The 12869-nt window shown below is 44.2% G+C and overlaps 4 protein-coding genes across 4 annotated transcripts; 2 read left to right on the forward strand and 2 right to left on the reverse strand.

Annotated features, from left to right (window-relative positions):
• Nucleotides 1-2962: 2962 nt before the first annotated feature.
• On the forward strand, nt 2963-3283 carry KUCA_T00002892001 (uncharacterized protein; the record flags this gene model as incomplete). The annotated part of the gene is made up of 1 exon (XM_022603180.1): nt 2963-3283. One exon carries the CDS (start codon nt 2963-2965, stop codon nt 3281-3283), a length of 321 nt encoding a protein of 106 aa, XP_022458911.1.
• Nucleotides 3284-3693: 410 nt separating this feature from the next.
• Nucleotides 3694-10986, reverse strand: KUCA_T00002893001 (uncharacterized protein; the record flags this gene model as incomplete). Its single annotated transcript, XM_022603181.1, has 1 exon — nt 3694-10986. The coding sequence occupies one exon, from the start codon at nt 10984-10986 to the stop codon at nt 3694-3696; it is 7293 nt and encodes a 2430-aa protein (XP_022458912.1).
• Nucleotides 10987-11265: 279 nt separating this feature from the next.
• Nucleotides 11266-11931, forward strand: KUCA_T00002894001 (uncharacterized protein; the record flags this gene model as incomplete). The annotated part of the gene is made up of 2 exons (XM_022603182.1): nt 11266-11310; nt 11386-11931. 2 exons carry the CDS (start codon nt 11266-11268, stop codon nt 11929-11931), a joined length of 591 nt encoding a protein of 196 aa, XP_022458913.1.
• A 365-nt stretch (nt 11932-12296) lies between these two features.
• KUCA_T00002895001 (uncharacterized protein) lies at nt 12297-12611 on the reverse strand (the record flags this gene model as incomplete). Its single annotated transcript, XM_022603183.1, has 1 exon — nt 12297-12611. The coding sequence occupies one exon, from the start codon at nt 12609-12611 to the stop codon at nt 12297-12299; it is 315 nt and encodes a 104-aa protein (XP_022458914.1).
• Nucleotides 12612-12869: the final 258 nt, after the last annotated feature.

Here is a 12869-nt window from a genome sequence, read left to right on the forward strand (position 1 = left end):
ATTCAGCGTAGAAACTGGTACCACCACGCTATTCGACAGAGTGGAGTATACTGTCAAGTAAAGGAAGCTTGTAGTTACAAGCTCCTCGGTTGATGTCGCAGAGGAAGAGTTGGTCAGAATCACCGAGACTCCAGAAGAGCCGGGGTTTTCAGCAACGCTCGACCCTGCAGAAGACGTTTCAGAAACGGAAGACAACAATGAAGTCTGTTTGCTAGTTTTTGATGCTTTGCTAGATGTCAGAGAAGAGCATGGGACAACTGTGGTGACGGTAACGTATTCAACAGTGGTGCCCGTGGAGTCTCTGCTGCTGCTGGGAATAACCGTCACGAATGTTGTATAGGAGCTTGAAGTGTTGGAAGATTTTGTTTTGCTCAAGGAGACATGTAGAGGAGTTTTCGAGGCAGAATTTGTGATCACTGAAGCTGACAAGAAGGTAGTTGTGACGCCACGGTTGTTGACTGAAGTGCATGGAACGGTAGTGGTGATGACCTCTAAATATGTGGAAGTTGTGGTGAGATCTGAAGAGGTCTTCGAAACAGGCACAGAGGAGGTGGAAGAAGAAGAAGGCGACAAAGGAGGCACAGATGACGAAGATAAATATGGTGAAGAAGAAGAAGAAGAAGAAGACGAAGAAGAAGACGAGAAAGAAGAAGTAGACGAAGAAGAAGACGAGAAAGAAGAAGTAGACGAAGTAGACGAAGAAAGTGAAGGGGACGAAGAAGAGAAAAAAGAAGAACTCCAAGTTTTGGACTTTGAAGAGGTTAGAACAGGACTTGATGTAGTTTCTGAGCTCACAGAAGAAGAAGAAGGAAGAGAACTGGTGGAAAGAATGGAAGTCGAAGAGAAAGAAGAAATAACGGTCTTGGATGAACTTGGAACAACGCTTGAAGTTGGTGAATCTCCACATGAACCAGATGAAATTGCTGTCGAGGACACAACTGAAGAAGGAATAAAAACTGCAGAACTGAAAGAATGTGATGAGTGTACACTGGTGGAGACATGAGAAGCAACTGATGTCTGACTGCTTGTAACGACTTCGCAAGAGGGACAGACAGTATCTGTGACAGTCGATAATAGGCCGGTTTGAGTAACGCTTGTATCAAGAACACTGGATCCTGAACTTTCCACCTTGGTTGAAGAAGATGATTTCGAGGAGGTATTTGAGGAAGAGGTGGGAGAGGTTGATGACTTACTGGTGCTCTCATGGCAAGCAGTGCAAACAGTCTCCGTAACAACACTTTCAGGTACTTCAACAACTACGGTTACCTCAGTTGCACCTGAGCGAATTGACTCAGTGGAAGTGGTAGTATATGTTTCTGACCACGTGGAGGTAATTGTGGTAGTCTTTGGGGGTACTTCTACCAGAACCGTCCAAGCAGTTGCGGTGCTCTCCAATGGAAGTGTTGTTCTTGAAGCATAACTTTCGGTCCAGGTTGTTGTTGAGGTAAAAGTTGGTGCTGGAAGATCAACCACCACAGTAACCTCTGTCGCTCCGGATCCAATTGATTTTGTGGTAGTGGTGGAATAGTCGGAAAACCAAGTAGAGGTCAAAGTCGTTGTTTTGGGAGGAAGTTCCACCACAACAGTCCAAGCAGTTGCAGCTTCCCCCAGTGGAAGCGTCGTTGTTGAAGCATAGTTTTTGGCCCAAGTTGTTGTTGAAGTAACAGTAGGTGCTGGTAAATCAACAACCACCGTAACCTCCTTTGTGTCGCTGCTATATGCCGCCGTGGTTGTGGTGGCATAATCGGAAAACCACGTAGAAGTAACTGTGGTTGTCTTTCGTGGAACTTCTACGACAACAGTAATTGTTGTCTGATCACTGGAATATGGAAGGGTGGTGGTACTGGTGCTGTCTTTTGACCAGGTACTGGTAATGGTTTCATGAGCTCTGGTCTTCTTGATCACTGTGGTGACACCTACATCAGATGTGATATCTGTCACTATAGTGGAAGTCTGAACAGATTGCGAGCATGAAATACACGTGGAAGTAGTAACGAAGGTATGAGTTTCCCGCTTTTGAAGAATATTATCTGGAAAGATTGAGGCTGTCGCCAAATGTATCAAGAGTGCTAGCACAAAGATAATATGACTTGTAGCTCTCATCGAAAAAAGGAGTGACGGATAAAATATTATGAATGGGCCATCACATCAAGAGATTCACACTTTAGTAAAATGACAAGCTATATATGAATGGCAAAGAACATGCGAGTAATATGACTTGTACTATTTGAAACAACTATATTTTCTCGAACTGGTCTCCAAAGGCACCTAATCATGCGGCGCACGAAAGCTTAATTTCTCTTTCCAGCAATCGCAATTGCCGTCCAAAGACACATAATATTGCAGAATTAGCCTTTCAGAGCATTTTGAGTCTCTAATATTAGTGACCGTATGTATTTTTGTCTCTTACAATTAATACTCTTGTAACATCTGTTTCTTAATGCCAACGTCAGGGTTGCATGAATTTCTGCGGAGGTGCATATGCCTTTGATACAACAGTATGAAACCGTACGCTTTAGGCAGTCGCGTCACAAACACGTCTAGCATTTGTTTCTAGTCCTTACCCCGAAGGAAGTGAAAGATACAGAAATGGGCATCCCAATTATAAACTTCGACGAACCGTACCTCTTTGGGCCCAAATGAGAACTAGAGGTCGGGAGCCCCATCCGTAATGGTGCTCATCTTCGTTTGTCCACTCCAATACGGTAAATATCAAAGGGATCAACACCAGCTTATGGGCTCTTTGATATACTTAAACTGGTGTTAAAATCAGGTATATAATGATTGTTGTAGACGGAGACGTTAATAGATCTCGGAAGACTTCGATTTCAAAAAAATCCTTTTTCTGTGCCATGAACCCTAACGCATGCCTTGCGCTCCTACTGCTACTGGTTGCATTTAGTAGGTTGAATGAATTTCGAGTCCTTTGTTCTCTCAAGCTCTTTTGAAAGTTTTCTGAGTAATGCTAATACAATACCCTCTTCTAGCTCTTGCTGACGATGACGAATACTTTTACGAAACATCCATCTACACCACAGTGATGACTTTCAACACAACCATATACTCCAAGTTCACGACAACTATATGCTCACCTGCTACTGAGACAGTCACCAGCTATGACCAAACTTATGTCTTGATAAACACGTGTGCTCCTGACTATACCCCAGACACAAGCACGACGATAACAGTGGTGACTACGCCTGATACTACGACGACCACAACCAGTACAAGACACCATCTGTCCACCACGGGAACCACCACATTAATTGAATGGGAAGATTGAATAATTAGGAATAGAATTCGAATGTTTAGTAATTAATACCTATATTCACTTCGTTTGTCCGATTGTTACCAAAAAAAATAATGATGAGAGTCACGAGATTCGAACTCGCGCATCCGAAGATACCACAGTTTTTAAGTAAAAACCTAAATGTGGCGCCTTAACCACTCGGCCAAACTCCCTATTATTTCAGAATTTTTTTGCCCAGCCACCTACATCGAGTATTAGCATTACTTTAGCGTATACACGACTTACTAAAGCTTTTTGAGACGATTTCCGCATATTTTATGAGTTTGGTAACGTCTATCGGTTATTCATAAATGATTGGGACTATTTTGGCAAAAGGGTTAGCGCAGAAACAATCGCTTGTTATGTAGTTACACCTAAATCTGAGATATATCTAAGAGGCACCCTTATTTGGTGTTCGACATCATGCTGCTGAGAATCGATTGATTGGTCACACTTCTTGGTATTGGATTGGAAGATGTGCGGTAGCCGAGAACACTCTTTCTTGGCTGTGAATGGCGGAAAGTCATGGAACGCTCGATTTCCGTCTTTTGGTCCAGTTGATACGACAAGTCGTACTGGTCTTCGTCTTTGTCATCAGCACCATCCACGCTTTTGTGTATCAAGTAGCGGAGGGAGTTATACCAGATGTTGTGCCTTTGTCTGGTTGGACATGTGACCCTGATGGTGCGTTCCGAACAATGAATGAGAATGCTCTTATGGTAGAGGCCAACAGGCAATGGGTTGTTATCATCAACGCTCTCAACTCCCAGAATGGCAGCAGCTCTGATCTTGTTGTCCGATGGGTTTCCAAGAACAGGATTCACAGTAGACCAGTATAGTGTCATACTATATGGATGGACCCAGAAATATCTTTCGTGTCTGTTCTCTGATATCGAGCTGAGAGGGCCCAAACGACGATAGTACTTGTAGAGATACTCGCCAATCATGGTTTGAGTAATCGCAGATACCATGACTTTATCAGTGAAAGAGATCTCAGTACCAATGGAGATCTGAGAATGTATAGAGTTGGCCGAGGTGCTCTGCAGTAGACGGTCCAGAGATTTTGGCGGCTCAATGATAGAATCACCAGCATTGGAAATACCTCTGTTGTGTAGAGATACCCCAACCGGTTTTTCAGGCGACTGGGGTGAGATTTCATCACCCTTGCCACTAGAGTTCTTGTACCACGTATGACTCCTCACCAGTTTGTTGTAATACGTCGCTGGAACAGCAACAACCTTATCAACATCCGGTTCTTTGGCAACAGTGGTGGCGATATAGGCTGATTTAGGGATTAACAAGAAACCTTTGGATACCGCAAAAGTTCTCATACTTGATTCCGTGATGGCAATCTCATCCGCACTCACCAACTTCAAGTTCAGTTCAGCTGCTTTTGCCGCAAGGTCTTGCGTCGTCACATTTCTGCTCTTCAACTTGTCAAGGGCAGCAGGCGTGGTGACGACTAATCCAAGCTTTGATGCCAGGAGCTCCAAGTTGGCTTTGGAGTCATCAGATGAATTTGCAGCCGATTTTGACTTGAGCATAGATAACTCATCTTTGTTGATAATCACACAGCCCAGATTCGCTGCTGAATGTTCCAACAATTTTATATCCACTATATCGTTGTGCTCTTTCAATGCTTTCAAACGGTCCACCTCTGGCCTACTCAAAACATCATAACCCGCTTCATTTGCAAACCTCTTGATCTCCTCAATAGAAGGACTTCTGAGTTCACCAGATAATCTGCCTGACGTAACCGTCACTCTTTGAGCCGTCATATCTTCAATTGAAGTCTCATCACCTGACAGTTCTTCATCAAGAGGAGCTAGTCTGTATCCAAACGAGAGAGCTCTTGCCCGCAACCAATCTTCGTTTATGTCCTCCTTGGTCAGTGCAGACCTAACGTCTGTTTCTTGAGTGCTAACGGCATCAACATAAACAGAGTTCCTGGAAGGCTGTTCTGACAAATCAAAGTGATCAACCGCATCATGGAACTCTTCTGAAGCAACGGTATAGAAAGATTTCACAGGTGATGGAGGGAAGCTCTGAGTATTCAATTCTGGAACCAGATCGAAGCCAAGTCTTTTAGCTTCAACTTCAAGGTCTTCCTTGGTCTCAACTGCTTTTCTCTTCAGAAGGTCTGAATACTCGACTTCAGTAATCAAGGCTAGGTCTAACTTGCCAGCTAGCTTTCGAAGACTCTCCTCGTCCAAAACGGCTGGTGAAATATTTTTAGAGCTTTCGATCTCGATCCTCTGAAGTCTTTGAAGCTCTTCAGCTTCCACCACACGAAGGCCATGCACTGGGGCCTCAGAGGTAATCAACTCCTTAGACGGATGTTGCAGGTCAGTCAACATTTTAGAATGGTCCGCGCTGTTTAGAACCACCAAACCCATCTCATCACAAGCTGTCACAAGGAACTCCAACGAGGGGTTAGATATCTTGCGCTTCAATGACTCGAGCTCATCTTTGTCCAATGCCACCATTTCGTGACTGTCTGCCTTGGAAATAACGTATTCCTTTGATGGGAATGAAATATCATTAAGGAGGCCTTCGTGCTCTGAAGCGCTGAGTGGTACTATGCCGAACTTTGGTGCAAGAGACCTGATAGTTTCAGCAGAAGGCTTGAATAACTGCTCGTATTCAGATAACTCTATAGCAATCAAGCCCATTGACTTTGCTTCATGTTCAATATCTTCCCTAGAAGGCGATTTCAATTTCTCATACTCAGAAGTTTCAACAGATACGAGACCATGAGACTTCGCAAAAGTAACGACCCGCTCCTTGGAAGGATTACTGAGTTCTTTGTGCTCAGAAGAAGACAGAGTAACTAGGTCCAAGTCGTGAGCTTTTCTCGTCAAGAAGTCTGGCGTTGGATTCAGCAATTTATGATGCTCAGTTGTATCCAGAACCACCAGCTGACTCTTTTCTGCCAAATGTTGTAGAGTCTCTCTCGACGGTTGGGTTAATTCTTGGTATTCTTCATTAGCCAATGTCACCATGCCAGCATCGTGTGACTTCTCTATTAATTGTTCCTTCGAGGGATTCAAAAGATTATCATAAGCGTCCTTGTGAACCACAACCATATCGAGTCCCAAAGCCTTTTCTTGCAAGTATTTCAATGTTGGATTCGTTATACTTCCAAGAAGAGATGAATGCTCTTCCTTTGTTAGCAAAACAAGTCCCAATTGGTCTGCCCTCTTACGAATAAGGTCAATAGAAGGCTGCTTGGATGCTTCACTGATCGAGTCAAAAGTATCCCTTTGGATGCAAACATGATCCAGCTTCAAGGCAAGGGGTTTCAACTGTTCAAGGGTCAGATCGCTGGCTTTGTCTTCTATTTTTTCAAACTCTTCTTTCTTGATAACGATGAAATCATTTAGCGTCGCTTCAGATCTCACTGTATCCATACTTGGATGCTCAACCAGGTCTTTCAGTGTAGCATATTCATTCTCTTCCACGGCAACCAATTGAATCTTATGTGCCTGACTGACAACCCAATCACGCGAAGGAGAATCAATCATTGCCTTCAATTCACTGAATTCGGACTGGGGCAAAGCCTTCAACTCATGATTTGAAGCCTCATCCAAAATCTCCTCTTTTGTAATAACCTTAGGGGCTGCTTTAATGTTTGACAACTCAGTGGAAGCGTTCAACAAAGCATCGTGATCACTCTTCTTCACAATCACTCTGTTGTATGGCTTAACTTTCTCGGAGAGATAGTCCATTGTGGGGGATTTCAGCTCGTTTATGAGGGCCATGTACTCTTCCTTTGGTATAACAGCATATCCTTGACTCCTCAAGAACTCTGAAGAAAACTCAACATTCGGGGACTTCATCGAGTCAAAATCTTTCTGGGAAATAGCAACGTATCCATGCTGCTGGATCTTCTCACGAAGTTCGACAAATGTCAATCCACGCTTGGAGGATACTATCAAGCCTTCATAGGACGACTTGGACAGTACCACGAGACCCTGGTCTGCACATTTCTTCTTCAACTCATCCACCGTTTCAAAAGCAGGCTGGTTACGTTTTCTGGATAGTGGAGACGAGTTGAACACTGGAACTGGAACCGCAGTAGGTACCGATACGCCAATTCCCGTACTCTTGGGAGGTGTTTTCATTGGCGAGCGGTTGATTGCATTTCTGGAAGTCTCTTTCAATTCCTCCAACTGATCTTTGGGAAGAACTGAATAGCCTATTGCGGAGGCACGCTCGGTCAGAAACGCTACCGAAGGATGGTCAACATTTTCCTTGAGAGCATTCAGCTGAGCTATAGGAACGACAGACAAATTCAACGAGGCAGCTTGTGATTTGAGGAACTCTTCATCTGGAGAAGCCATATTTTCCTTCAAAATGTTCAGCTGCTTCTCTTCCACAGAGACCAGACCACGAGACTTCAAAGCATTGGTCAAGAATTCCAGACTTGGAGATTTCACTTGACTCTTCAGAGCATCATGCTCTTTCTTGGTCATCTCTACCAGACCTAGGGCACCTAAAGAATTGACAACCGTTTCTTTAGACGGATGAAGAGCAGACTCTTTCAGAGCATCGTATTCCAACGCTGGTAAAGCAACAAAGCCCTGAGAATTTGCAAGTTGGTTCAGCTCATCTTTAGAAGGTGACAAAGTCTTCCTATTCAGCTCCGAAAACTCAGCCTTCGGAACGTTGACATACCCATGCTTCGAAGCAGCTTCCGATATGAAACTTAAGTCGGGGGATCTGAGATTCTCCAGTTCTGCCGATTGTAGTACCTCAAGACCCAGAGAGTGTAATCTTTCAATCAGAAAATCTTTCGATGGACTTGCAGAGGTCTCCGCGAGGTTTTTGTACTCACCTTCAGGTACGACCACAAGACCTACTTTCTGAGCAACCTGCTTGATGTGTTCGAAAGAGGGGGTCGAAGAATTCTTCACCAAAGACTCATGCTCTTCTGTAGGAAGCAAAACAATTCCGAGCTTTTGGGATTGTCTCTTGATAGTCTCTTCCGAAGGCTCCTCTGATTGCTTGATAATTTTTTCGTGCTCATCGGATGACAAAAGCACCATTCCAGCCTCTCCGGCTTTCTTGGTTAGAAATTCTTTCGATGGAGACTTTACAGTTTCAGCAAGCTGGGTATAATCAGATGCGGGAACCGAAACAAGCCCATGAGATTCGGAGTGCTCGAGTATAAGCTCTTTCGTGGGGTTGAGAGAAGCATCCACAAGCTTGTCGTGTGTGTCTTTTTCCAAGGCCACCATTCCACGAGATGATGCGAGAGACTCAATCTTGGATTTAGCCGGGTTAACAATGGCGTCAAAGTCTTCTTGAGTGATTGCAATCAAACCATGATCCTTCGCTTTCTCGATAATTGCCTTTGCTGGAGATACCAAAATCTCTGAGATAGCCTTAGAACACACTCCTAGGCCAAGGCTCGAGGCCGCAGCAACAAGTTCTTCTTTTGACGGAGTCTCAGCCTTTCGTTTGAGCTCAGCGAGTCCCTCAGAAGAAATGACTTGCATACCTTTTAGCTTCAAGTTTTGAGTGATCTCCTCTACAGAAGGAGAGTGATTGGCTTTCTCAGTGAGCTTCTGCAGTTTTTCAGATTTGATAGGCTCGTAACCTTCTGATTGTACCACAGCTAAAGATTTCTCCAAGGATGGTTTTTTAAAGAAAGACGTCAGCTTGGTGTACTCATTGATTGGGATAAGTGACATACCCAAAGCCCCTGCTTTGAGGGTGAGGTGATTCTCAGAGGGTTGAGCGACAGTGGTTTTCAAGTCGGCAAAAACGTCTTGGGGTACCATGACCATTTGTTTCTCCTGAGCAAGAGTCTCCAGTTGTGCAACTGAAGGATGTTTCAAAGATTCGAGCTCAGCATTAGACAAAACCTGCATATCCATGTCTTGAGCTTTGATTGTGATAAACTCAGGGGATGGTTTTTCGGAAAGGCTCTTCATCTGCAGGAAGTCTGATGTTGGAAGAACCGTCAGACCCCTCTGCTCAACCATTTGGATAAGCTCCTGCTCAGTCGCAACATGATCTACTTTCAGCTTTAGCTCCTCGTAATGACTTTCTCTCAATGCCACCAAACCCCGGTTGCGACACTTTTGGACCAATTCTTCAACAGAATCTACCGTCTGCACGGGATGGTTAGTGGTATTTGGAAGAGCCAGGATATTGAACTCTTTGGCAGCCTGAACCATAGAATCATCTTGTTGTTCTGACGACACAGACTTTTCTGCGTCGAAGCTTTGCAGTCTCTTAAACTCATCATATGGCAGAATCACTAAACCATGGTCAGAAGCATATTGCTCGACAGCCTTCTGATCCAGTACCGATAATTGAAGGTCATCTTCAACATCAGACAAATCACTGATTTCATCAGCCAGTATCATTCCTGGAAGGTCCGAATCCGAGTTGGAGTCGCTATCAGGAAGATCTCTCTCTGACTTTGAAGTGCTTGCAGATTTAACTTTCTCAAAAGTGCTTCTTGTGGCAGTGGAAATGTCATAGTTCTCCCAGCTGTCATCACCCTCATCTGTCTGGGATGTTTCGTAGGAAGTGTGAGATTTGTTGCCCAATTTGGACAGTATTCCTGGTTGTCCACGTTTACGAGAGTCCTTAGTAATGTGCACTGGTTTCACTTTGGTATTGGCGACGGCGGGTCTTTCTTTGAACTGTCGTTTCAACTGATCTCTCTCGTTTTTGTACTTTAACGCAGAGCTCCTAAGCTTGGAAATAAGCTTATTAGCATGCACCAAATTAGCCTGAACGGTCTCCTTTTCGAGCTCAAAGTTTCTGCCTTGCACCTGTTTCACCGGAGATGATGGAGGCTCAGTAAGCAATGCGTAATCATCGTCGAAATCGCCGCTGTCCTCGAAAGAAGAGTCAGGAGCGAGTTTCGGCACACCTGCCCATCTCCCTGGGGTTTGCGATGTTTCCTTGGAGATCTTTAAGTCATCGTTTAACCGAACAACCTTGTTGTGAAGCTCTTCATTCTCTTCGTTCAAATCGATGTTTCGCTGTTTCAACTCCTTGATTTCAAGTTCTAGTCTCTGACTAGCAGACTGCATTTCATGCTTAAGTCCATCATGGCTCAGCCTATATTCTTCGACCTGATTTCTTAGATTTTGAAGTTCACTATCATTTTCCAGCTTACCACGCGACAGTTTACTCATTTCCGAAGTCCTCTGGCCCATATCATCACGAAGCCTTTGGAGTTCGGCCTGCAGCTCCCAGGCATCGTCCTTGAGCTTTTCCTCCTGCTCGCTCAGCTTCTTGTTGAGCAATGTAATATTACTAATCTGAGTGGCCATAACCTCGATTTCCCTACCCTTATCTTCGTAGTCTTGTTTAAGCTTCTTGTTTTCCGCAGTGAGCTTTCGACACTCCACAAGTAGATTGTCACTCAAATCAGAGAGAAAATTCATACTTTTAGCAGGAGCAGCGGGTAAGGCAGATGCGCGGTGCGAAGCCAGTTGGTTCTCAGAGCTCTCCGAGTTTCTTGATCTCTGTTTCTTCATAAACGTTGCGGGCATTTCCGCATTCTGAGGCAAAGGTGGATACACAATCTCATTGGGCATCACATTCTCTTTCTTGCCAACACCAAAAATATGCTGTAGATCCGAGAACTGCTGCCGTAGATCATTGGTTGAAGCCTTTTTAGAGGCCTTCGAATTCAGCCGTGGCCGACTGGACTCATCGTTTCGTGACATGATCTTGTGGGATCAGAGAAGGGTATATACTTAGATCGCGAAGTTGGAGCAAATGATGTAAAAGCAGATATTGTAACAATTCCGTTATTCTCAAAATGAAAGTCACACCCTAGTCTCCAGAATGTGACCGTGTTCAAGCAGACAACGTACGACTTCAGACTGTTGTATTATTAGTTAGTTACCCGTTTGTTATGGTCATTCGATAAATCATAATTACGCGAGTCGTGCACCACCAACCAAGGAATCCTAGAGTTCAGGCATCTGAGTTGAATGGTAAATATGGCCTTGACATCAATAACCTTCCACGAATTACATCATAAAATGGTAAGTCTTGTGGGAAATTTGGGGATCCAAATGGCAGCACCTGTTAGGACACTGAACTAATTTTGAACTGTCTAGCTTGCACTGAAAAAGAAGAGAGAGCAACAGCAGCTGAATGGGGGCAATTCCAATACCTCAGCACGAGTGATCAGTGGAGCACAAATACGAGTACAAAAGGATGTTACCGAGCTGGAATTGCCACCGACTATCGAACTGCAGTTTGACAATCCAAACGACTTGCTACACTTCACAGTTACCATAAAACCAGCTGATGGACTCTATAAGGGGGGAGTCTTCCCATTCTCGTGTGAGATAAGCGAAGATTATCCCATAAAGCCCCCAAAATTTTTGTGCATTCCCAAAATTTACCATCCGAATATCGATTTGGAGGGTAACGTTTGTCTCAACATTCTCAGAGAGGACTGGAAGCCAATTTTGAGTTTGACATCAATTTTGCTGGGACTGCAGATTTTGTTTCTGGAACCTAATCCGAACGACCCGCTTAACAAAGAGGCGGCCACAGAATTGGCAAGGGATAGACACAAGTTCAGTACGCTGGTTAAGAGAAGCATGCTTGGGGGGTACGTTGGTGAAGTTCGGTACGATCAAGTGTTAAGGAGGTGAAGCAGAAGACAAACCAAAAACTGATTGTCGTTTAATGATCATTCGGCGAGAGCGTGTTTGATTGCGAGAGTGTGCAGGTATGATTTCATAAAATCTTGAAGTGAAAATTGAGCGTGTGACTAAAGTGGTCACATCTAATACCAGATGAGGCTAACTACATTAGAATTTGGATACGAATGTTGAAATAGAATATAAAAAATTCGTTCATGCCTGAAAAACGCATAACAACCCCACAGCTCCATAGCGTCGAAAAACATGCATAAAATAGCATAAACCAGCATGCATGACATAGCATAAAACATAGCTACTCAGACCGTTATGAATAACCTAAATCATAACCTGAGATTACTACCAAAAACCCTGTCCTAAACCTTTTGGTGCTCGTCCCCAGAAACAGGTGAGTCACTGCTCACGATCGGCTGGAAGGTCTCATGCTTCTGGGCCTCCGGTGAGCTAGCACTGAGAGAAGCATTTTCCACATACGTCATGGTAGAGCTTTCCACGGTTCCCTGACCACCATTGTTGTGAACTGTTGGAGTGGTCGACTGGTAATCATATTGCACCTTGTGATATATGTGAGCGGACATGGGATTCGAAACAACTGCAAACTGCCGGGATCTGCTTGCAGGCAGCCAGCATCTGGATGCAGTGTTTATAGAGAGTATTGATCTTGGTACCATAGTATAGATATGAGGATTTCGAATATAAATAAATTGATTCAAAAGTGTAAGAAACGTTGAAGTTCTCCACGGATCTTGTAGAATTCTTACACTTATATATTAGTATCATATTTCACTTCCTGGAACGTGGGCTCATCTTATACATGGACTAATGGACCGAGAATCCGGGGAAAAGGTTGCCCCGGGTTTCACATCCGCATCTCCGTGGGCTCACATGCTCGGGTATGAGTCAGAGCCGATGTCGGTTATCATGGAGGT

Source organism: Kuraishia capsulata, genomic scaffold, assembly GCF_000576695.1.
Source record: "Kuraishia capsulata CBS 1993 genomic scaffold, Kuraishia_capsulata_scaffold_3, whole genome shotgun sequence".
Classification (NCBI taxonomy): Eukaryota; Fungi; Ascomycota; class Pichiomycetes; order Pichiales; family Pichiaceae; genus Kuraishia; species Kuraishia capsulata.